Source organism: Trichoderma harzianum (assembly GCF_003025095.1).
Source record: "Trichoderma harzianum CBS 226.95 unplaced genomic scaffold M431scaffold_48, whole genome shotgun sequence".
Classification (NCBI taxonomy): Eukaryota; Fungi; Ascomycota; class Sordariomycetes; order Hypocreales; family Hypocreaceae; genus Trichoderma; species Trichoderma harzianum.
The window spans coordinates 1-22,753 of record NW_020209296.1 but is presented as its reverse complement, the minus strand read 5'-3'; the positions used below and the strand labels follow the sequence as shown (position 1 = coordinate 22,753).

The 22,753-nt window shown below is 49.6% G+C and overlaps 7 protein-coding genes across 7 annotated transcripts; 4 read left to right on the top strand and 3 right to left on the bottom strand.

The window, feature by feature from the left end:
• Positions 1-163: 163 nt before the first annotated feature.
• M431DRAFT_129965 (hypothetical protein) lies at positions 164-1,698 on the top strand (the record flags this gene model as incomplete). The annotated part of the gene is made up of 4 exons (XM_024912433.1): positions 164-413; positions 465-571; positions 624-798; positions 863-1,698. 4 exons carry the CDS (start codon positions 164-166, stop codon positions 1,696-1,698), a joined length of 1,368 nt encoding a protein of 455 aa, XP_024767140.1.
• Positions 1,699-2,607: 909 nt separating this feature from the next.
• Positions 2,608-3,693, top strand: M431DRAFT_502007 (hypothetical protein; the record flags this gene model as incomplete). Its single annotated transcript, XM_024918083.1, has 3 exons — positions 2,608-3,051; positions 3,176-3,332; positions 3,401-3,693. The coding sequence occupies 3 exons, from the start codon at positions 2,608-2,610 to the stop codon at positions 3,691-3,693; spliced, it is 894 nt and encodes a 297-aa protein (XP_024767139.1).
• A 972-nt stretch (positions 3,694-4,665) lies between these two features.
• M431DRAFT_102208 (hypothetical protein) lies at positions 4,666-6,574 on the top strand (the record flags this gene model as incomplete). Its single annotated transcript, XM_024911407.1, has 5 exons — positions 4,666-5,071; positions 5,127-5,368; positions 5,414-5,540; positions 5,594-6,231; positions 6,284-6,574. The coding sequence occupies 5 exons, from the start codon at positions 4,666-4,668 to the stop codon at positions 6,572-6,574; spliced, it is 1,704 nt and encodes a 567-aa protein (XP_024767138.1).
• A 590-nt stretch (positions 6,575-7,164) lies between these two features.
• M431DRAFT_102189 (hypothetical protein) lies at positions 7,165-8,946 on the bottom strand (the record flags this gene model as incomplete). The annotated part of the gene is made up of 2 exons (XM_024911403.1): positions 7,165-8,084; positions 8,154-8,946. The coding sequence occupies 2 exons, from the start codon at positions 8,944-8,946 to the stop codon at positions 7,165-7,167; spliced, it is 1,713 nt and encodes a 570-aa protein (XP_024767137.1).
• A 1,951-nt stretch (positions 8,947-10,897) lies between these two features.
• M431DRAFT_526112 (hypothetical protein) lies at positions 10,898-12,600 on the bottom strand (the record flags this gene model as incomplete). Its single annotated transcript, XM_024920667.1, has 4 exons — positions 10,898-11,141; positions 11,227-11,980; positions 12,081-12,294; positions 12,352-12,600. 4 exons carry the CDS (start codon positions 12,598-12,600, stop codon positions 10,898-10,900), a joined length of 1,461 nt encoding a protein of 486 aa, XP_024767136.1.
• A 1,024-nt stretch (positions 12,601-13,624) lies between these two features.
• Positions 13,625-14,092, bottom strand: M431DRAFT_502003 (hypothetical protein; the record flags this gene model as incomplete). Its single annotated transcript, XM_024918082.1, has 1 exon — positions 13,625-14,092. The coding sequence occupies one exon, from the start codon at positions 14,090-14,092 to the stop codon at positions 13,625-13,627; it is 468 nt and encodes a 155-aa protein (XP_024767135.1).
• A 1,222-nt stretch (positions 14,093-15,314) lies between these two features.
• On the top strand, positions 15,315-22,550 carry M431DRAFT_102198 (hypothetical protein; the record flags this gene model as incomplete). Its single annotated transcript, XM_024911405.1, has 4 exons — positions 15,315-15,509; positions 15,565-15,709; positions 15,787-16,860; positions 16,960-22,550. The coding sequence occupies 4 exons, from the start codon at positions 15,315-15,317 to the stop codon at positions 22,548-22,550; spliced, it is 7,005 nt and encodes a 2,334-aa protein (XP_024767134.1).
• Between the last annotated feature and the right edge of the window lie 203 nt (positions 22,551-22,753).

Genomic DNA, 22,753 nt, shown 5'->3' with positions numbered 1-22,753 from the left:
AAGCTACATGGCCACCTTTCTACGGCGTATAAGTACTTATTATAACGTGGCATCCTATTTATTTTCGTTCAATATATACTCCATTCACCTATCCTAGAGGACCATACTTGTCAATATTTATTGTCGATAATTGCGTATACAAGCACAAGAGTCTACTGAGAAAATGTCGGATCAAGGCCAACCTACTGTAGTCGAGAGATCTCCGGCCATAGGCAACATTCTGACCGACACAGATCAAATCAGCAACCCCGACAGCAAATCTGGCGTCCCCTCTATCTTACAAGATCAGGAGACTGTAGAGACTAAACAGCCACAGCCGCACGAGGGCGACGCCCCAGGTGGAGGAACTGCCGCTTGGCTTGTTGTGCTTGGTGCTTGGTGTGTTTCGTTCTGTAGTTTTGGATGGCTAAATAGTAAGAATATGCCTCGTTTCTTATGGAGCCATTTTTGCTGACGATAGAAAGGTATTGGGGTCTTCCAAGAGTACTACCAGACCGATTTGCTCAGTCACTATTCTCCCAGCACCATCTCATGGATTCCGTCGCTTCTCATCGCCATCGTCATGGGCTTGGTGAGCTCTAATACCTCCACGATTGGGCACTCAAGAAGCTAATTCCATCCAGGGACCTTTTATCGGCACTCTATACGACCATTTCGGCCCACGATGGCTGCTCCTGATAGGTAGCATCATGCATATTTTCGGTGTAATGATGGCGAGTCTTGGTACTGAGTACTATCAGATACTTCTTGCCCAAGGAGTCTGCTCTGCCATCGGCATTTCGGGCATCTTCCAGCCAGGTATAAACAACTCTGCATGGATAGCGATTGTTCAAATTCTAATACTAATACTCACTGGATTCAGCCGTCACTGCTACACTCGGCTGGTTTAATCACAGGCGTGGCGCGGCCATTGGCATCCTCTTTACTGGCTCAAGTATTGGCGGTATCATCTTCCCTATAATGATATCACACCTGATTCGTGAACTTGGCTTCGGATGGGCTATGCGTATCTCTGCATTCCTGATGCTTTTCCTCTTGATATTGGCGAATCTGACCGTGCGTGCTCACGTTCCGCCACATCCACACAAGATCACGAGGGCTGAGCTCCTCAAGCCTTTAACTGAGGTTGACTTTCTTTTACTCATTGCAGGCTTCTTCTGCTTCAGCTATGGCTTCTTCGCTATTATTACTTATCTGCCCGTTCAGGCTCTCAACGCTGGCATGAATGCCGATCTGGTCCAATATCTGCTGCCTATACTTAATGCCGGATCATTATTTGGACGTCTTTCCGCCGGAATTGTAGGCGACAAAATCGGCCGCTTCAACGTCTTCATTGTCGTTTGCTTCCTATCCGGTATCTGGGTGTTGGCCCTTTGGCTGCCCGACTCGAGCGACCCGGCGCTCATTGCATTCGCCGTCCTATTCGGGTTTTTCTCCGGCGCTTATGTGTCACTCATTACACCCATGGTCGCACAGATCGCGCCATTGCGGGAACTTGGGTTCCGCTCAGGCATTGTTCAATTTTCCATTGCAATTGGTGGCTTGACAACAAATCCAATTAACGGCGCAATACTAGACGGAGCAGGTGGCTGGGTTGGTCTCAAGGTCTTCTCTGGGGTATTTTGTATAGCGGGAACAGCATTTGTGCTGGCGGCTAGAATCAGGCGCATTGGCTGGAAAGTGTCTATTCGCTTTTAAGTCTATTGCGTTCTCCATATAGATATTTTCTATACTGAAGTATAGGTCACTGAGCCAAGTTTCTTTTCGACCTTTAAGATGTTAAAGGAACCATTTATGTATTTATGATATTTAATTCTTGAAATCTCTGCTCCTAAAAATGTTTAATGCACAAGGTATATACTCTCGTTGCTATCGTAGGTATAGTCAACCCAATTCACTATGACAGTCTCGCGACATGATGTCGGCGTCATAAGCCGTCTCGTATCTACAATCGTAAATAAGAGGATTCAATCAGTAATTTGCAAAAAAATATTCTGAAGCGACAGCTTTTAGAGAGGCCGCGTTCCCGAGATACTTCGCATTTGGCCAGAGACTGAAAATTGGCGACATACCGAGCACAGAGAACATTCTCGAGATTGCTTGCTGCATTTCATCTTCTGCTCCTGATAGAATCGACTAGAATGGAGAAAGCGAGAGAAAGAGTGATTATAAATATCCAATTACCAAATTCCCGTAAGAAATCCCGATTGTTAATAGACCAAGAGCCGAGACGGCACATTGATAAACGGTCGGGCGGAGCGCCATCGGGGGCGGGGTGAAGCGCAATTGTCGGAAACAAATGACCGCCTTGTTGTTGCAAATGACGGCCTCGGGGATAAATATACGCGCTATGAAGATTGCATGTATTAGCCTCTATGGAAACATTGGCAAAGCTATTCGAAGAGGAAACTGCACGTCTCGGCATTACTGCCTGTCCCCACCAGAAGAGGATGTTGGTGGATAGTAAAGACCAGTCGATGACTTTGGCATGTTCAACTAGTTTTATGGCTATAAATATATGTGTTGCCTTCCTCGTGGGAACAATAAAATACATCAGAGATCACCAAAACACATCAGAGATCACCAAACACCTTACTCCTTGTAATCATGGCAGATCCGATAACCAACTTTCCCCAGGGCTCCTGGGTCTTAGTCACTGGTGTGACGGGCTTCGTTGCATCCCACATTGCCAAAGCCTTCCTCGACCGCGGATTCAAGGTTCGAGGGACATCCCGAGACTTAGATAGGGCATTATGGCTCATAAAGGACGTCCTGAAAGACTTTGCCGCCCGTGGTGATTTCGAGCTATCTGAAGTAGCTGATCTCGCGGACGACCACGCTTTTGACGAGGCGATCAAGGGGGTTTCTGCCATCGTTCATGTGGCCAGCATCGTCACCTTTGACCCAGATCCAAACACGGTAATCCCCAAAACAGTGGCCGGCGCTACTTCGATTCTTGAGGCCGCAACTCGAGAGCAATCGGTCAAGGCGTTTGTTTATACGAGCTATATTGGAGCCGTTACGATGCCTAGACCTGGTAATGACACCCAAGTTACATGGGATACATACAATGATTTTGCTACTCAAGCCCCCTGGGCACCACCCTTATGAGCCTTCTCGCGGTATGCTTACATACATGGCGAGTAAGGCAGCTGCTGAGAAAGCAGTATGACAGTTTGCAGAAGAAAGAAAGCCACACTTTACTATCAATTCAGTACCTCCATCTGCTATAATGGGAGAAGCACTCAACAAGGTCCATAATGAGGGTACTGGAGCCTGGATCAGGAATCTTTACGACGGAGACACATCATTTTGGGGTCCCCATGGCGCTAGTAAGTTCGCTCTTAACCTCAATTGCTAAACGAGCTTGATCTCAGCTAACGACTGTACGTCTATATAGATTATGGGGTGGATGTTAAAGACGTAGCCGTGCTGCATGTTGCTGCCGCCTTGGAGCCTGAGGTTAACAATGCCCGCCTTCAAGCTTGGGGTCACAAGTGCAACGGTAATGATGTTCTAGAGATCATGCGCAAGCACTATCCAGAGCACAGATTCGTGGATGACATGGATAACCAAACCGTTCTCACTTTTTCAGCTCTTTTGAAGAAATGGGCTAATCAGGATGGATGGAAGCCGCTGGAACAGACTGTGGTGGAGAACGTGGACAGCATTCTAAAACTGAACAATGATTGACTTGGCTATGGCAAGGGGAGCAAGTGTTAATATACTTAGAAGGTGTTTATAGCATTTAGAATCTCCCATTTACTTCGGCAGCCAGTATTTTCACTTTGTGTATGGCACGAGTGCAAAGAGAACCCCAACTAGTTAAGAAACATATGAAGCTAGGTTTCTTTCTCCTCTATATTCATGGTCGCCCAGGGAGTTACGCCGAATGCTTTATCACGGGATATGTGTATTATACAGGCTTGTAAGAAGAATTACCAAGGCTCGTCGACTAGGCTAAATTGGAATCAATCATGGTTTGTGGGCGGCAGATATAGTAAATTACATACTATTACAAATTTGGAAGCCAGGATGCAACCCGTCTAAGAGAGTGTCAAGTCTGTTGGGCAAGTTTTTGATACACTGGTGATGCTACGACTGCCTTTACCAAACACTGTCGGCGATAAGCCCAAATCAGACGAAGTAATGTTACTGGATAACCACTAGTCATATTTGCCAATTTTATTTCCACGGAAATAATAACTTCTAGGCTGAATGAGATGATTTGATGGATTATTTCCACTATGCGGTCCTCTTAGCTAACATGAGCGTTGGCTGAAGGGGTCGCATAAGCGGGACACCCGAATCATCCAGGACACTCACAGGACTCACACAAGCCCAATTCGTAAAATAGGCGAATTGTAATTTGACTAGACACCGGTTCTATTCTTTAGTTAAAATAGTTCTCCCCATGAATAATTAGTAGCCCAGCTTACCGGAACATCGGCAGTTGAGGCTACGGGGAGATGCGGGGAAATAGACCATCGTGGGAAAGCTGTTCCGCTGCGGAGATCACCACACTGAGCACTGTTGGTACGATGACTTCAGAAAAGATCGTGTAAGTCAAAGCGCTAGTATAAAATGTCTCGGTAGACTCTATAGACTCTTGAATATTAGGCTTTGCCACGTAATGATAGCCCGTTTCTGGTAGCAATTGACACTATGTTGTTCAAGGCCTTCTCCCTCGTCGGCCTCATAGGGCATGCTCTCACCGTCTTTGCTGTGTCCTCACCTATAGTTCATACCATCAATGGAACATACTCAGGATTAAGCATTCCATCTTTTAAACAAGAAGCATTTTACGGCATTCCATATGCTCAAGCACCTGTCGGGGACCTTCGTCTCCGAAAGTCTCTGCCATACAACCAATCTTGGTCTGGCTTACGGAATGCAACAGTCCGATCTGATTCGTGTCCAGGGTATAACGGATTTCCACTCACTCTTGTTGGTGGTAGTCTTATCGACGGACTCACTTTAGGAGAAGACTGCTTGACCATTGATATCGTCCGACCAGCCAACGTCAACCCTCTCGACAAATTACCCGTCTTTGTCTGGTTCTATGGTGGAGGTAGAATTATTATGTTGCCGACCTTTAACCATATAGCGAAACTGATTCCATACAGGTTTTATTGCTGGAGGGTCTGCTGATCCCAAGTACAATATGTCATATATCGTCCAAAACTCGGTGGAGATGAATAAGCCCATCATGGGTGCTATCATTAACTATCGAACAATGTGTTTTGGCTTTTTGGCATCTCAAGAAGTTTTGGATGCAAATGTTGGCAATATTGGGCTCTTTGATCAGAGACGGGGCCTTAAATGGATCCAAGAAAACATCAAGGGCTTTGGTGGTGATCCTGAAAAGGTAAATACTCTCTACAACAGGTGAACATTTATTGACTTGTGGTAGGTTACAATCGCGGGAGAAAGTGCAGGTGGTTCAAGCACAGGCTATCACCTAATTGGCTTCAAGGGCAATAATGACGGGCTTTTCCGTGGAGCCATTATGGAGAGTGCAAGTTTGCTAGGAGCTCCAAGTAAGCATGAAACTTCTTTAGATAGACCAAAGAAGGTCCAACTAATCCTATAGTTAATACCCCCGAACAATTGAAGCGAAGCTATCAAGGCATGTACGACAACATTACAGAAACTGTGGGCTGCAGTACCTCGAACGACAGCCTAGCTTGCCTACGAACTGTTCCATATGACGCTTTATATAACGCGTGTATTGGGTTCCGCCAGACTCCAATCATGGATGGCGAGTTCATCTCACAATTACCGTCACAGTCTATCCAAAAAGGAGAAATCGCCGATGTTTCCATCATCATGGGTACCAATACTGATGAAGGAACTGCTATTTTCTTAGGGCCTCGTGCAAATCCTTTGAATACCGATGAGGATGTATTCAAATACGTTCAGGCTCTTGGAAGTGGACTTGACAATGAAACCGTAGAGACAGTGATGAAGCTATATCCAGATGACCCTACCTGGGGTTGCCCATTTGGAACAGGGCCTGAACGGTTCGCAGACCAGGGATTCCAGTACAAGCGAGGCGCTGCTATTGCTGGCGACTATTTTATGCATGCTGGGCGAAGATTCTACGCAAACTCACACAGCACTCGAAGCCATAAACCCATATACACATATAGGTTTGACCAAGCACCTTGGGATATGAGGGAGCCATCCATTATGATTGTCCCTCCGGTCTATGTGACACACTTCTCTGAGGTACTTGCCAATTGTACGATTTCTGCATCTCATCGCTAATCATCAATCACAGATTGTGTATGTGTTTGACAACCCCAATAACAACAGTAACTTCATTGGGCCCTACCGAAGCTATGCGAGGCTGCAGTCCTTCATGTCGCGATCTTGGGCTTCATTTGTTCATGATCTCAATCCTAATAACCACGGACTCCAAGATCCGAATCTCCCAAAATGGCCAGAGTATGATCCGAAGCAGCCTCAAAACATAGTATTCCGTGAAGGAGGGAGTTTCATTGAGGACGACGATTACCGGAAACCACAGCTGGCGTTTTGGGGGACTATCTGGCCAGAACTACAGACCTGAAAGAGGGTTATCTCTCTGCAAACAGATGCTTAACTGATTGTGACTTATAAGACACAATGCGTATCGAAATGTACATATAAATATATCTATCAATCAATATGTTCAAAAGAAAGCCATTAAAATAATCCGACCGGATATCTCTACCGTACTGACCGGGGTCCTCGGTTTGTAGCACCTAGTGATATTTTAGAAGACGCTGATAAACGCTCAAACGCCAACTACTCCGCATAGACGGCAACTTAATCGGATTCTTACAATATTGACATCATTACCACTAAGATTGCTATTATGGATGATGCCGCTTACAAAGAATACATCCTGTTGGCATCGCTCTATGACCGCTATTCCATATACTACTACCTCTTTTGATAGTGATATGGTCCATAACTACGTAATACAAAACATTATCCAATTAAAACGGATTTGATATAGCACATCAGAAAGCAATGTTTGGTGAGAAAATAGTAGCTAACATAGAAACATGATTGCTCGTGGCTATGAATAGCTCTCTTTATTCTCCTTGACAAATCTAGAGCTATTTGGTTGAGATGAAATCAGAAAACCTTGCTAGTGCCTACTAGAGTATACGACTATGTCATCAGCTCTGACCAGAGTTTGCTCCAGTACGCCAGCTGTGGTTTCCGGTAATCGTCTTTCTCCACCCAGCTGGCACCAGCTCTGAAAACAATATTCTGCGGATTAGAAGTGTCGTATTTTGGCCATACTGGCTTTCCCTGAAGACCGTGGTTGTTTGGGTTCTGGTCATGGATGAATGATACCCAAGATCGAGACACGAAGCTGGCTAGCTCTGAGATAATTGGATACGGCCCAATCCAGTTGACATTCTTATCAGGATTATCAAAAACGTGGACAATCTCAGTGTAATGCGTGACATATACTGGTGCAGTAGTTGTAACATCGACTTCTTGCATGTCCCACGGCGCCTGGTCGAAGCGGTACGTATAGATCGGGTGCTTGGAGCGCTGGCTATGATCGACGGCATAGGCACGGCGACCAGCGTGGATATTTACATCACCAGAAATGGCAGCGCCACGCTTGAACTGGAAGCCTTGGTCTGCGAATCTCTCGGGTCCAGTGCCAAAGGGGCAGCCCTGGATGGGGTCATCAGGATAGAGACGGAGGATGTTGGCGACAACCGTGTCATTGAGACCACCACCCAGATGTGCGACAAGAGACGAAATGTCGCTGTCGTTGTTTAGGGTTCCACGGGGCGTAAAAAATTCAGCTGTGCCTTCGTCTGTGTTAGACCCCATGATGAGGGCGACGTCGGCAATCTCGCCCTTTGCTATCGAGGCGGATGGAGGCTGAGATATGAATTTGCCGTCTATATAGGGTTTGAACTGGAAGCCATTCACAGCACTGAAGAGCTTCGCGTAAGGAACGGTGCGGAGACATGCCAAGGAGTCTGCAGCAGTGTTACAGCCAACCGTTGTGGTGATGTTATCATACCATCCTTGGTAAGTGACATTCAACGTCTCAACAGTGTTCACTATTATGAGCAGTTAGCAAAACATAAATGCCAGCCGTATTTGCTTCAGCCATCAAAGACAACACTTACTCGAAGCACCGAGCAAGCTCGAACTCTCCAGAATGGCACTTCTGAATAGGCCGTTGTTCTTCCCCTTAAATGCCACCAACTGGTATCCAGCTGAGGAGCCTCCTGCGCTCTCGTCAGCAATTGTGACTTTGCTGGGGTCACCACCGAACGCGCGAATATTCTCGGACACCCATTCCATCGCCAGCCGCTGGTCAAAGAGAGCAATATTACCCACCCCCGCCGCTGCGACCTCTTTGGAGGCCAACAAGCCAAACGCTGATGTGCGGTAGTTGGGAACGACGGCGATGATAGGCTTCTTCATATCCATTGAGTTGCGCACCATGAAGGACGTGTTGTAGCGCGGGTCCGCAGATCCCCCGGCTTTGAAGCCACCGCCATATATCCAGAAGAAAACGGGGAGGTTGTCTCCAGGTTTAACATTGGCTGGTCTCACAATGTCAAGAGTTAGACAATCCTCGCCCATGGTTAAGCCGTCAGCGAAGCCTTGGGCGAAGGGCTTGTCGAACCCAGGGCACGAATCAGACCGCACAGTGGCATTACGAGAGCCTTTCCATGACTGATTGTACGGCAAAGGATAACGGAGTCTCAGGTCTCCAAGCGGAGGTGTCGCAAAGGGGATGCCATAAAAGGCCTCCTGATTGAAAGTTTCGAGATTGAGGCCAGTATAAGTCCCGTTGACCGTATGAGCTGAGGGTGCGTTGTGATGAGAGATAGCTGAAGCACTGGCAGGAGACAAGCTGCCCAAGAAAAAGAGGGCCAAAGAGCACAAGCTTATTGACTGATGGCAATACATCTTATCTTGTTACAGTTGCTTTATCGAAGCATCCTATCACTGGTCTTGAAGTTTCACTTGTAGAATGTCATGCAACCCATTGATTACACAGTGATTCTTTTATAGTCACGATGTTTGCTTCACAGAGGCCTCTCCTTTTCTTCTCGGGGAGCTATACGGCTACAAACTATTCACACTATTCACTACAATAGCCGATGTAAATGCTATTAGTTTGGAATCTAGCATGATGGAGTCGCTAACAAAACTCTCCCCGGACTCCCCCGGATTCTCCTCCGAGAGGCGTCCTCTCAGAGCGTTTACCCCATGCCTGTCAGCTTAAATTCATGAACAGACTGATACTCTCCCCGGACTCCCCCGGATTCTCCTCCGAGAGGCGTCCCGATCTCTCCGCATTTCACCCCACACTTACTAGCTGGATCGAAGAACCGGGCTAGTACCACATTGTCCAGTCAGCCGGAAATGCTTTCCGGCGCTTTGGGACTTTGTTCACCGTAAATTTGTAATTGCCCATGGTCGTTTTGTGGTTTTGTGGTGAAATTCGGAAATCGGCAGGCCTAGATTGTGATGGAAGCGAAGTTATACGATAGTGGCTGATGTAGACCCATAGAATGAATACCTGGAGCTTGAAGTCGGTGACAGTTTTTGGTGGGGGTGGAAGATATAGGGAACGGTAGCATTCTAGATCTTGTTGTTAAACAAGATTATTAAATCCAGAATAAAAAATGGTAAACCCTATTCATGAGTTATAACGCGGCTTTCGCTGGTCGATTATGTAGTCTGTAAACCTTTGCAAAGAGCGTCTTTGCGACGGTGTTGCTGAGTGATGTTAGTATCACGGATGAGCTAACTCAACTAATGCGGCTATAAGGACTAGAGAGCTGGCATCATAGTGGCGTATTTTTGCTACGCATCAATACTAGTAGCTGCTACTTATTAAGTGTGTAGAAATGGGGTATAGGGATGTAGGAAGCGGGTCGTTCGAGGACGCACATACACGAAAGGCAGTATTGGAGGCGCTGAGAAGCATATTACAAGAGTTAACTCTAAGGAGCATCCACATCATTTTGGACGCACCTGATGACAGCATGATCGGCTTTCGGCAACTGATTGACTTTATTGATACGGGATCAACCGGATTTTATCGAGCCACGTGGGTTGCACATTTTGATGTCGAGGAGCGACTAGAGGCTGACAATCAGTAGTCCAGACTGTGATTGGAGCGCAACAAAAGTCCATCTTCATGGTCATCAATATAGGCAATAAGGATTCAGTCAAAGAATTGGCGAGCAGAAGAAATATGACACACAACAAGGGATGCCGTTAAGCACCAATTGCGTTCCAGCCTTGAGACCTTTGCTGAATAACACGAGTCAGTTCACTAGCAAGACGGCAATGGGATGAATCAGGATGGTACGAGTATGGAGGATTTTTCTTTTCGGTGTCAGCTTAAAGAGATGCAATATTGCACACTCACCATTCATTTTAGCTTCTCTATCTAAGAGCCATCCCGTCCATTTATTATACCTAAACCGGCTATGGATACATCAATTATAGTGTATTATGATAGGATGATGAAAGCTACAGCACCGAAATAAAAGTAGTATAGAAAAAAGAGAAATATAAGAACCGTCATGATAAGTACTATTTATGCAATTATTTTCAGTATAATAAGCTTAAAGTATATGTTTATCTGTCAGACGTAGTACTCTACATTTACTACAACAACCTAGCGTCTTACACCAACTCTCTGTCTATCAAGCAAGATATAGATCTGAATCTGTTGCTGCTGCTATGGAAAGGAAGTATAACATGAAGCTACGGGAAACTATATAGTTCGGAAAATAACTGCTAATATTTTAATTGCTGAATCGCCAGCACCTAATTTTTAATAAATGAATTAAATCGTAGCATTGCAACAAGTTTCTCCAAATAATAGCGCAATCGTACTTCTTCAGTAAAGAGGTGCACCGTTTCCAAACACAAAGTTAGGATCCCAGATAGATTTAAGTTTTCGAAGTCTTGGCAAATTGGCAGCAGAGTACCACGCGGCTGCGCCTTCGTCTCCAAAGGCATAGTTAAAGTAGACGTGCGGTGTATCGAAGCCGCTAGTAGTTTGCAGATTGGTGCGTTGCCCTATCATGAATTTGTCCACCTGGGGTCCGAGAGAGGCATCACTGTACTGGTTTTGCGTTAACCTGCGGAAAAAGAAAAAGAAAGTGGCAAAATTAGCATAAGTTCACACAGATACAGGAGAGTAGCTAATGAGTTAGAAGCACTTACCACCAAACTTGGATATCGCGCCATGGGAAGACGGTCTCAGAGGCCGGCGTCTTGAGAGTTTGTTTGTTGCTATAATATTGAAATACCGATATCCCCGCGAAAGAAGGATTTGTAATGTAAAAGGCCGTCATATCAGCAAAGTGAGCCTCGTAGCTTGAGACAACTGTCTGGTTGAAGCCTAAGCTATGAGCACTGATGATATGTCCCCTGTCACACACTCCAGCTGTCTCGGACTGATAATACAGATCGGTCTGGGGAAGATATGTCACAGACTGGACAACTGGACCAGCGGCAGCAAACGTGTCAATGTATGGCTGCGCCTCTGATACGGGCCCAAAGTACCAGAGCTGTACAACTATTTGCGATGCGTTGGAAGCCCGGTTAAACTGGATAACAGTTTGGAACGACAGCTTGGCCGGCTGGTTGCCATCAAACGTCTTCATAGTCTCAAAGAGTGTGCGATTAGAGGCCGCAGCATACACAAAGGTTACTGCGGTCACGTTGCCTTCGTTAGTCTGGTCGTGAATTCCGTAGGTTGCCTCTGTGACGATGCCAAAGTTGACGCCAGCTCCTCGGATAGCCCAGAATAAATCACTATTTTCCGTGGCCGAAGCTTTCACTAACTGGCCCTTTGCAGTAATCATACGGACGGATTTAAGGGTGTCGATCATGAGGCCGTACATGCCCGTCATCATGCCAATACCGGCGCCTATGGTCACCCCGATAGCACCCGGGCAGATCGAATTACCGGTTTCTAGATAAATCCCAACTTAGTATTGTGGTTTTCTTCTTTGATTTGTTCTCACAATTGTTTCATTTGGATGCGATGTGCAGAACAAACAGACAATGCTTACGGATTTCTTTGCCCACATTGTACAATCCTGTCTGAACGTCCCATAGTTTGACGCCAGCTCCAACGGTCACCAAATTGTTGGCAGTATCAATGCTGACAGTATTAAAACTACCAAGATTTATATTGATACCAGTAAACGAGCCTTGGCCTTGTTTCGGGCCATGGCCGCCATTGGTTGCAATGAATGGGATATTGTTCTCTACAGAGATTTGAACCTATGATTTCTATAAGATCTTCCGAAATAATGATAGCGTCGAGCAAATGCAACTCACTATCTTCTGAAGATCTGCCTCCGTTGCTGGCTTGATTGCGCCAGACCAAGCCGGAGCCTCCCAAGCCGACCACCGTGGTCCAACAACGGAGGAAAAGTTAGCGTCTGTTGAAGAAGCGATTTCGGTAGCGGGTGAAACCGATGATTCGAACAACTCTTCAATTGTACAAGCAGCACGCCCGGGGGCTTTCTTCCCATAGGCTACCAATCCAGGGGCTACTGCCGCCAAGGCTAAGAGACGAGTCAACATGATTGGAAGAGAACAGAAGACGAAACCGAAAAAGGTACGCTGGACTTGGCAATGTAGAAATTGGTAGGATCTGCAGCCTCGGCATGGCCCATTATATCAATGTGCAGAGAGTTACGGAGTAGAGAGTATCCGATTGCTGTCAGACCATATCAGCCCACCGATCTGATTTGAACCATCATCTCATCACACATTCTGGACGCTTCAAGACATAACTCCGCGGTATTGAATCCATGGCAGAGCAACAGTTTGCGTGTTCAGACAGGATGTCATCCCAGTATTATTGTGCAACGGATAATCGGATGAGAGGATCCATGTAGAGCTAGCTGTGTTCAATAAGACTGAATGTAACGCTGTTCCGCAAGCTGACAAAACTTGTCATCAATTCTGCAGATCTGATTGAACGTCGCATCAACAAAACCCCGCCGGAACGCAGCGTAGCCGCCTTGTCGCCAAACCCTGGACAACCAGAACTTGGAATAAGGACTTGAGACGGACGAACCGCTACTTTGGGTATTATTGGTAACTGTGGTAAGTGGATCTAGGCAAATTTCCTGACCTTTTCGTATCTTGCGTGCATCTTTTCGAAGCTGTCGTGAGTTTACCCTGTACTTTCTTATTGACCGACAATTTTTTTTTCAGTTGTAGAATGTGGCAGTATGCTCAATATTGTGCTCTGACAGAACCCAGCAATAATTTAATCTTGAAATGCATTTATCTATTTCTTAATTCTTCTCAGTTTTGATAGAGATTGAGTTGGCTATTGGTTGGGAAGTTATAGCTTCGCTGTTGTAGACCTTTACAAATAGCCTCCCTTAGATATTTACAAAGTGGATAATGGCGTGCAGAAAAGTAAAACATATTTCACAAAAAGCTCGAGGATATAATAAATAAAATTTCTGTCATTTTTTCTTATCATTTGCGTCTGTAAACTATCTGTACGCATGAGATAAATAGATGCCACACTCCGCATGCAGTGCACAGCTGAAATCGTCTATTCCATCCAAAGCCCAATCAGTTTCTGTCTCTAAACCACCATGACGGACGGGTCACCGTCGCCCCAGACATGGTTCGCCTTCCACGTCTTCATCTTCCAAATATCACCAATTTTGACGGCGTCAGCGTTGTAGATGGCACCAGTGGTAAACTTGTTAGGGCCAGGCTCAAATCCTTTGCCGTGGCGGCAGTGCTGAGCGAGGGACGTGAATGTCACACGAGCCGTTGTTGGCGTATCGATGCTAATGCGAATGTTGGTCAGGTAGTGGATGGTGTCGACTTTGATGACATTGTCCCAAACTTTGGTCTTTAATTCTTGCGCGCTGCTGACTGTTGTGCCGGCGACTTCAGCATATATGTCATCGGTCACGGCCGACCAGTAAAGCTCTTCGTCGGCGTGGTCAATGGAGGCCGTCGTGCGGTAGATGGCATCAGTGATGGCCTCTCGGTCACTCAAAGGTGGACCAGCAAGGATGACGGGCAGAGGAGTAGCAGGCATGGTGTCTGACTGCGGACAATTGAAAGTGCGTAGAGTGTGGGTCGGGATGCAGGTCAAGATGCAGGTCAAGATGGCGTGTCTGAACCAAAAAACGGCCTCGATAACATGTCGGCGATCTACTTCTTATGTATTCAAATGTCAACAGTACAGGCGGGATAACATCTCAAATAATAGAATTCTCGGCGAAGCCTGTCAAATGGACTCAATCAATTGTCATTCTGTGCGGCGGACATGAATTACATCCAGCTTATGGTGCACAATGCCCTCGGAACATATACAGTCCGATGAGCCAAAGTGAGTATGCGAGCACTATAACGCACCGCAATACAAGTTGTCAGCTTATTAAAGTCTGGTAGCTTACAAGGATGCATTGCAGGATCAATTCAAGGTCAGGCTTCATGTGATTAGTGATTGATCTAGGGTACTACGGTCCTAAATCAGCTGTGGCCACATTCCACGCAGGAGCTGATAGCAGGGGTGGTTTATCTTGTGTAGTATTCAATAAGCACATAGTAGGATTGCCGCACATTGTTGTTCATACAATGCTACTTTCTTCAGGTACAGCTTGGAAGCCTTATGTGGGAGAATCGTATGCGAATAAGCTAAATGTCCCGCCTTAGCCAATTAATCATAGAGCCGTACTCCGTACTCCGTAGCAAGGTCCGCTTCAGCGTAACCTTGGAAATGTCGGCAATTTGATAACTTTGTTGATACAATTAACTACCGTTTCAATTCTCACATAAGAAGGATGATAGGGCCCCTTCGGACAAAGGCTCTTCCGACAACAGAGGCCAGCAAAGTTGGTCCCGCAGTAACTAGAATGAATCATCGCTTATCGTAGATTTCGAGTTAAAGTCCGTATCGCTAGAAGCACGGCTATCTCCAAATCAGAATAGACAAACTCCTCTGCATTAGCAAAGAAAGACCTTACTAGGAAATTGGTACGATAAGAGTGGATCTGTCTTGTTAGCAGTAAATAACTAGTTAAGAAGAATCTAGGACCGCCAGGTACTCAGAGGCTCTAGATATTGCAGCTCTTTAACTTGATTCAACTCAGTGTTGCCTTGGATAACGATCTCTTCACACTTCAACTGATCAAACGTCCAAACACCATTTAGCCCAACGCCATTTTTGGTTCATACCCATTAGCTCTATCCAAGAGTAACCGAGCCTTTGCGTTGTCAGTATTCGAGGACAAGTCATTTTACTTCTTTAAACAAAGATGGATGACTACGGTGAGTTGGCCAGTGAGCCAATTGCCATCATTGGCATGAGCTGCAAATTTTCCGGTGGTGTCACCGACCCAGAGACGCTGTGGGATCTCTTAGCTTCCGGAAGGACAGGTTGGAGTGAGATACCAGAAGAACGGTTCAACCTCAAGGGAGTTTACCACCCTAACAACGAGAGGATTGCAACGGTAAGTCAACTTAGCCACCAAGCAAGCGAACTCGTCAGCGCTGACAACTAGACAGTCACATGTTAAAGGAGCGCATTTCATCCAAGAAGACGTAACAAGTTTTGATGCTGCGTTCTTCAACTACTCAGGCGAGACAGCGCAAGCCCTTGATCCGCAGTTTCGACTGCAGCTTGAATCGACATTCGAGGCGTTGGAGAATGGTGAGTAACTGCCATTTATCTCTTCCATGAATCTTTTCCTGTGTAGAGCCTTTTTGTTAACCACAAACACGAGTTAGCTGGCCTCACGATGGACCAGGTGGCCGGATCCCAGACGTCCGTTTTTGCTGGAGTGTTTACGCATGATTATCACGAGGCCCTAGTACGTGACGAGGACCGATTACCACGGTTCATGTTGGTGGGCACCTGGAATCCGATGTCATCGAACCGCATTTCACATTTCTTCGACTTCCGCGGAGCCAGCATGACCCTCGAAACGGGCTGCTCAACCACATTAGTTGCACTTCACCAGGCCGTCCAGAGCCTGCGTAACCGAGAGGCCGACATGTCCGTCGTTACCGGCGTCAACTTGATACTGGGACCGGACCAGTTTAAAGCCATTGGCTCGCTTGGCATGCTGTCGCCGGACGGCAAATCGTATGCGTTCGACAAGCGTGCCAACGGCTACGGGCGTGGTGAAGGAGTCGCCACCATTTTGATCAAACGACTTTCAGATGCGCTGGCCGCTAATGATCCCATCCGCGCCGTCATCCGTGAGACGGCCCTTAACCAAGATGGCAAAACAGAGACCATCACGACGCCCTCGGGAGCCGCCCAGGAGACTCTCATGCGTGAGTGCTACAGGCGAGCCGGCCTTGACCCGCGTGGAACGCAGTATTTTGAGGCCCACGGCACCGGAACGCAAGCTGGTGACCCGATTGAGGCGCGGGCCATGGCCGGCGTTTTCTGCGGTGTTGGTGAAGACGGTACTGGCGGCCGCGACGAGGCACATTACCTTCGCATCGGCTCAGTCAAGACAAACGTGGGCCACACTGAAGCGGCTTCGGGTCTGGCCGCCGTGATCAAGGGAGTCTTGTGTCTGGAGAGGGGGCTGATCCCTCCCAGTGTCAACTACGAAACACCCAACCCGAAGCTCAAGCTAGACGAGTGGCGTCTCAAGGTGGTAACGGCAATGGAACCATGGCCTGAGAGTCTCATCGGTGGTCCAAAGCGTTTGTCAGTCAATAACTTTGGATATGGCGGCAGCAATGCGCATGTTATCATGGAGAGCGCCGAACCATGGACTTCGACACCGGCTCTACCTCTCTCAGCCAACGGTACTCTGAACGGCAATGGCTATACAAATGGCAATGGTCATGGCATCAGCAACGGTCATGTGACCGGCAATGGAAACGGTATCACCAAGGGCCACTTGAACGGTAATGGCCATGTCAATGGGGCTGATAAAACAGCTAGCAGTAAAGTGATAGTTCTCAGTGCTCGCGACGAGCGTGGCTGCCAGCGTATGGTGGAGGACCTGAAGGCCTACCTGGAGAAACACAAATCGCTCGACTTTGAGGCTGCCGAGGAACTGCTAAGCAATCTCAGCTACACACTGGCCGAGCGCCGAACTCTCTTCCCGTGGGTGGCAGCTCATCAGGTTCGTCTGGACGCGGACACAGACGGCCACCCCCTGGACGCCGTCATCGAGGCCTTTGACTCGCCGAGATTCAAGCCTGGCCGCACACCTACTAGCCAGCCACGTATTGGCATGGTCTTTACAGGCCAGGGAGCGCAGTGGAACGCCATGGGGCGTGAGCTGCTGGAAGAATACCCAGTGTATCGACAGTCCATTGAAGAGGCCGAAGCTCACCTGAAAGATCTGGGAGCCACATGGTCTTTGCTGGAGGAGTTACAGCGTGACCCTAAGACAACGAAAGTACACGCGACATCTATCAGTATCCCCGTGTGCGTGGCGGTGCAGATCGCGCTGGTTCGCCTCCTGAAGTCTTGGGGTATCAAGCCCGCAGCCGTCACCAGCCACTCATCCGGTGAGATCTCGGCAGCCTATGCAGTTGGCGCGTTGACCCATCGCCAGGCTATGGCAACGGCCTACTATCGTGCCATTCTGGCGGCCGAGGAATCGGCTCGCGTGTCTGGGCCGCAGAAAGGAGGCATGGCAGCTGTAGGTCTCGGCGCGGACGAGGCTCAGGAATACCTGGACAGAGTAGCCGATGTAGGCAAAGTTGTGATCGCCTGCGTCAACAGCCCGCAAAGTGTCACCGTCTCGGGTGACAATGACGCAGTAGTGGCCGTCGAGGCTCTATGTAAAGACGAAGGTGTATTTGCACGCAAGCTTAAAGTCGAGCAGGCATACCACTCGCATCATATGGACCCATTGGCAGATGCTTACCATGAGCTTTTACGCAAGGAGATGGCACGGACGGCCACAAAGACGCTGGAAGCAGAGACAGAAGAATTAGAAGATGGGGAGCTCAAGATTATCTTTTCTTCAGCCGTCACCGGAGGCCGCATCACCGACGCCAAGGAGATCGCAGACCCTGACCACTGGGTTGGCAGTCTGGTTCAGCCGGTGCTTTTCGTTGACGCCTTCACAGATATGGTGCTTGGTGACACTGAAGATGCCAGCGGCCGCAATATCGATGTGGTGCTTGAGGTTGGCCCGCATACGGCGCTTGGAGGGCCTATCCGCGAGATCATGTCGCTCGTCGAGTTTGACGGCATCGAGCTGCCTTACTGGGGCGCTCTGGTGCGCAACGAGCATGCTGGCGATACTATGCGCACGGCGGCCATCAATCTGCTGAAGGAGGGTCTGCCGGTTGTCATGAGCGAGATCAACTTCCCAAAGCCATCATCATCCGACCGCTGGCATCTCTATGACGACGACTTGCCTCGTGTGCTGACTGACCTGCCCACCTATCCTTGGAATCACTCAATACGCCACTGGCAAGAGGCTCGCGTCAACTATGCCATCCGGAATCGCAGCCAACCGCCACACGATCTGCTGGGCATGCCAGTTCCCGGAACCGACCCGGATACGGCCGTCTGGCGCCGCTCAGTGCGTGTCTCCGAGGTGCCTTGGGTCCGCGATCATATGGTTCAGGGCAGCATTGTCTGGCCAGGATCCGGCTACGTCTGTCTGGCCATCGAGGCTGCCAACCAGTTGGCTAGAGCTGATGGCCATGGAGATAATATTTCGGGCTTTCGCTTGCGCGACGTCGACTTCATGGCAGCCCTTGTGATCCCGGACGCTGACGGCGTGGAGATTCGCACCACGGTCCGGCCCGTGCCGGAGCGGGAACTCGGCCTGCGGGGCTGGCGGCGTTTCGAGGTATCGACGGTGACGCAGGAGAACCAATGGACGCTGCATGCCCAGGGCCTGGTTACTGTCGAGCTGACCAAAGAGGGAGACGTGGAAGAAAACTCGGGAGGTCTTCGTCCCCTATCGGCTTACACACGTTTCAAGGACCCGCGCGATATGTTTGCCCATCTGCGGGCGCGCGGCGTGTATCACGGTCCCTTGTTCCAGAACACAACCAAGATCGTCCAAGACGGCCGTGAGCCGCGATCCATAACAGATGTTACAATTCGGTATGAGTCGGCGGCAGACACAGATCCGGTAGCGGCCGCACAAGAGAGCGTAATTCACCCCATCACTCTGGACGCCGTGGTGGTGTCATTCTTCTCAGCTCTGCCGGGCGTGGGAGCGCAGGTCGAGGATCCCAGACTGCCACGGTCGATCGAATCCATGTGGGTGTCGAGTCGCATCAGCCGTGAAGATGGCCACACCTTGCGCTGCGACACATCGCTTTCACACGACGACCCACAGGGTGGCCGTGCCGATGTTATCGTTGTCGATGGCCAGACTGGCGTGACAGTGCTCGAGATCCAGGGCCTTGCCTGCTCCTCCCTTGGCCGTGGCAGCGGAGCTATGGCACGCCAGGGCGCCAATGGCTCTCAGACCAACGACTGGGAGCAAGATGTTTGCAGCAAGGTCGAGTGGGCAGCAGATTTATCTCTGCAGCAGCCGGCAGCACTAGCCCAGATCAAGGAGGAACTGGCTGTTGAGGCTGGTGTGTCCACGGCTATTGTTTCGAGTCTTTCTCGTGCCGTCGTCTATTATGCAGAGGAGACCCTCAAGTCAGTCACTGCTGACGACGTTAATCAGCTGAAAGACCAGCAGCCGCACCTTGTCGAGTACTATGCCTGGCTCTCGCAACTAGTCACCCAAGCTGACAGCCAGAAATGGCTGCTAGATAGTCCGGAAGAGCGCCAAAAGCACTTTGCCGTCGTGGCATCACAGGGTGTTGACGGTGAGCTCATCAGCCGTATTGGCCCCATCATCGAGTCCATCCTCCTGGGTGAGAGTAACCCATTGGTGGCGATGGCAAAGGATGGTCTACTGAACAGATATTATGCCCATTCTGTGCGTCTGGCACCGTCACTTACACGCCTGTCCACTCTGGTTCGTAAGGTCGCCCACAAAAACCCAGCTGCCCGTGTTCTGCAAATCGGCGCCGGCACTGGGGCTGCTGCCACTCGGAGTCTTCTTGAAGCCATTGGCACTCCTAAAACTTCTGTTGTAGGCGGCTGGCATATCACCGAGCCCTCAGCAGACGTTTTGGAAGATACCCAGTCCGAATTGGCTGACTGGGCTGACTTTTTGGAGTTCAGCGTGCTCGACGTCAACCGGGACCCATCCAAGCAGAGCTTTACACCCGAAAGCTACGATATCGTCGTGTGCTATCAATCTTTGAGCTCGGCTGAAAATGTGGCTGGAACCCTGGCCCATATTCGTAGCCTGCTGAAGCCCGGAGGCAAGCTGCTGTTGGCAGAGACGACTCGAGACCAGAACCAGGCCGATCTATCCTTCATCCTTGGCCTACTGCCCACCCCAGCCTCGTCTCTCTCGATATCATGGGACAGCGTGCTTCAGAAAGCTGGGTTTAGCGGTGCTGACCTTGCCATTGATGATACCACAACAACCATCCTATCCACACGGCCAACCGTCGAGAACCAGAAGGCGGACCTGAGCCGTGCCAGCAACCCCGGAGGCTTTGCTATTGTAACTAGCAATAAGACGCCTGCGCCAGCTGGCCTAGTTGATCTGCTGTCACAGCATATACAAGACTTGACAAAAACCACCGTGACTCACCTCGTGCTGGGAGAGAGCACCCCTGCGGCCTATGAGTCCAAGGTCTGCGTGTTCGTCGGTGACATCGACGAGCCCACCCTGCTAACCGACCTCGACGCCGTACGTATTGAGGGCCTTCGAGCTATGGTTACAAAGTGCGGTGGCCTTCTCTGGATCACGACCGGCGGCGCCGTCGAGAGTGAGCGTCCTGAACAGGCACTTGCCCAGGGCTTCTTGCGAGTTCTCCGCAACGAGTACGTCGGTCGACGCTACCTCTATCTTGACCTAGATCCCCGCGCTGAAAATACCACCGAGGATACCGTGTCTACCATTGTCCAAGTTCTCCAGGAGGGTTTTGGTCAAGTACAGGACGTCTTGGCCACCGAGACTGGCCCAGCTGAGTTTGAGTATGCCCAACGTAACGGCGTGCTGCTGGTCCCGCGTGTCTACAAGGACGAAGAGTACAATGATATGGTCACCGGCCCGCTTACACCAATTTGGGGTGATATCGATGCTGCTGCTGCTGGCGTCCCCCTGGAACCCCTATTTCAAAAGGACCGGCCATTGCGGCTGGAGGCCGGTATCCCGGGACACCTGGATACCTTGGCGTTCGTGGATGATGACGGCGATGATGACACGGATGAGAGTTTTGGCTCTGAGACTGTTGAGATCACGCCGCGGGCCTTTGGTCTGAGTTCCCGTGATGTTATGGCTGCCTCGGGTCAACTGAAAGACCGCTCCATGGGTCTTGAATGCGCTGGTATTATCTCCCGTGTCGGTGATGAGGCCCGAACAAAAGGTGGCTTCAATGTCGGCGACCGTGTCATGGCCCTCCTGCCCGGAAGCGGCAGCGCTTCTCTCCGCAGCAACATCACAGTCCCCTGGAATGGCGGCATCGTCAAGGTGCCCAGCAGCATCGCCAGCTTCGAGGAGGCCGCATCCGTGCCATTGGCTTTCACAATCGCGTACGCTGGTCTCGTTGATGCTGCACGTCTTGCACCGGGACAGTCCGTCCTTATCCACGCTGCAGCTGGAGCCATAGGACAGGCCGCTATTATGCTAGCCAAGCATCTCGGTGTAACAGACATCTACGCCACCGCCGGAACACCTGAGAAGCGCGAGCTCGTCAGTAAGAAGTACGGAATCTCTGCTCAGCGAATCTTTAGCAGCCGCGACGTCTCATTTGGCTCGGCTGTCTTGGCCGCCACAGGCCGGCGTGGTGTTGATGTCGTGCTCAACACGCTGCCCGGCGTCTTACTGCAAGCCAGCCTCGATGCCCTCGCGCCTCTCGGTCACCTGGTTGAGATTGGCAAGCGTGATATTGAAGCCAACGGCCTGCTCGCACTGGCAGCTTTCTCACGCGGCATCTCGCTGACGGCGCTGGATATTCCAACTCTCGTGCAACGGCGCCCCGCCGATGTTCACCGTGTGCTTTCTGAGGTCGCCAAACTCGTCGAGCAACAGGCCGTGACGCCAATTTATCCTGTAACAACCTATCCCCTGCCTGAGATCCAGGAGGCATTCAAGTTTGTAGAGACCGGAGCACAAACCGGTAAAGTTGTCCTCTCGGCCGGGCCGGACGAGCAAGCTCCGGTGGTACCACGGCCGAAACACGCCACCGGCCGGCTCCGGCTCCGGCCTGATGCCTCATACCTTGTTGTCGGTGGTATCGGCGGTATTGGTCGCTCTATCGCTCATTGGCTGGTGGCTCACGGTGCCAAGAACCTGATTCTGCTCTCACGTAGTGCTGGTAATCTCGATTTGCCGGAAAACAAGGACACCAATGGCGCACTATTCGTTCAGGAACTGCGCGAGTCCGGGTGCCGCGTCAAGCCTGTAAGCTGCGACGTATCGCTGGCCAGCGAGCTGGTTTGTTTGTTTGTTTGTTTTATTATTAACGTCCACTAAGTAAGCTAGTTACATAAGTCCTCATCTGGGCACTAGGACGGTAGGAGCCGCCGAGTTCAGATCGGGCGTTCGCTACGTTTCAATGTGACAAAGGAAATGGGGAAGTATCAATCTGTTTTACGTGTCTGTTTCTGTAGGGGGGGGGCCGTATGGGCTTGTCTCCTCCACTAGTTTCTGGAAATCCTTGTACCCCCCGTCACCGA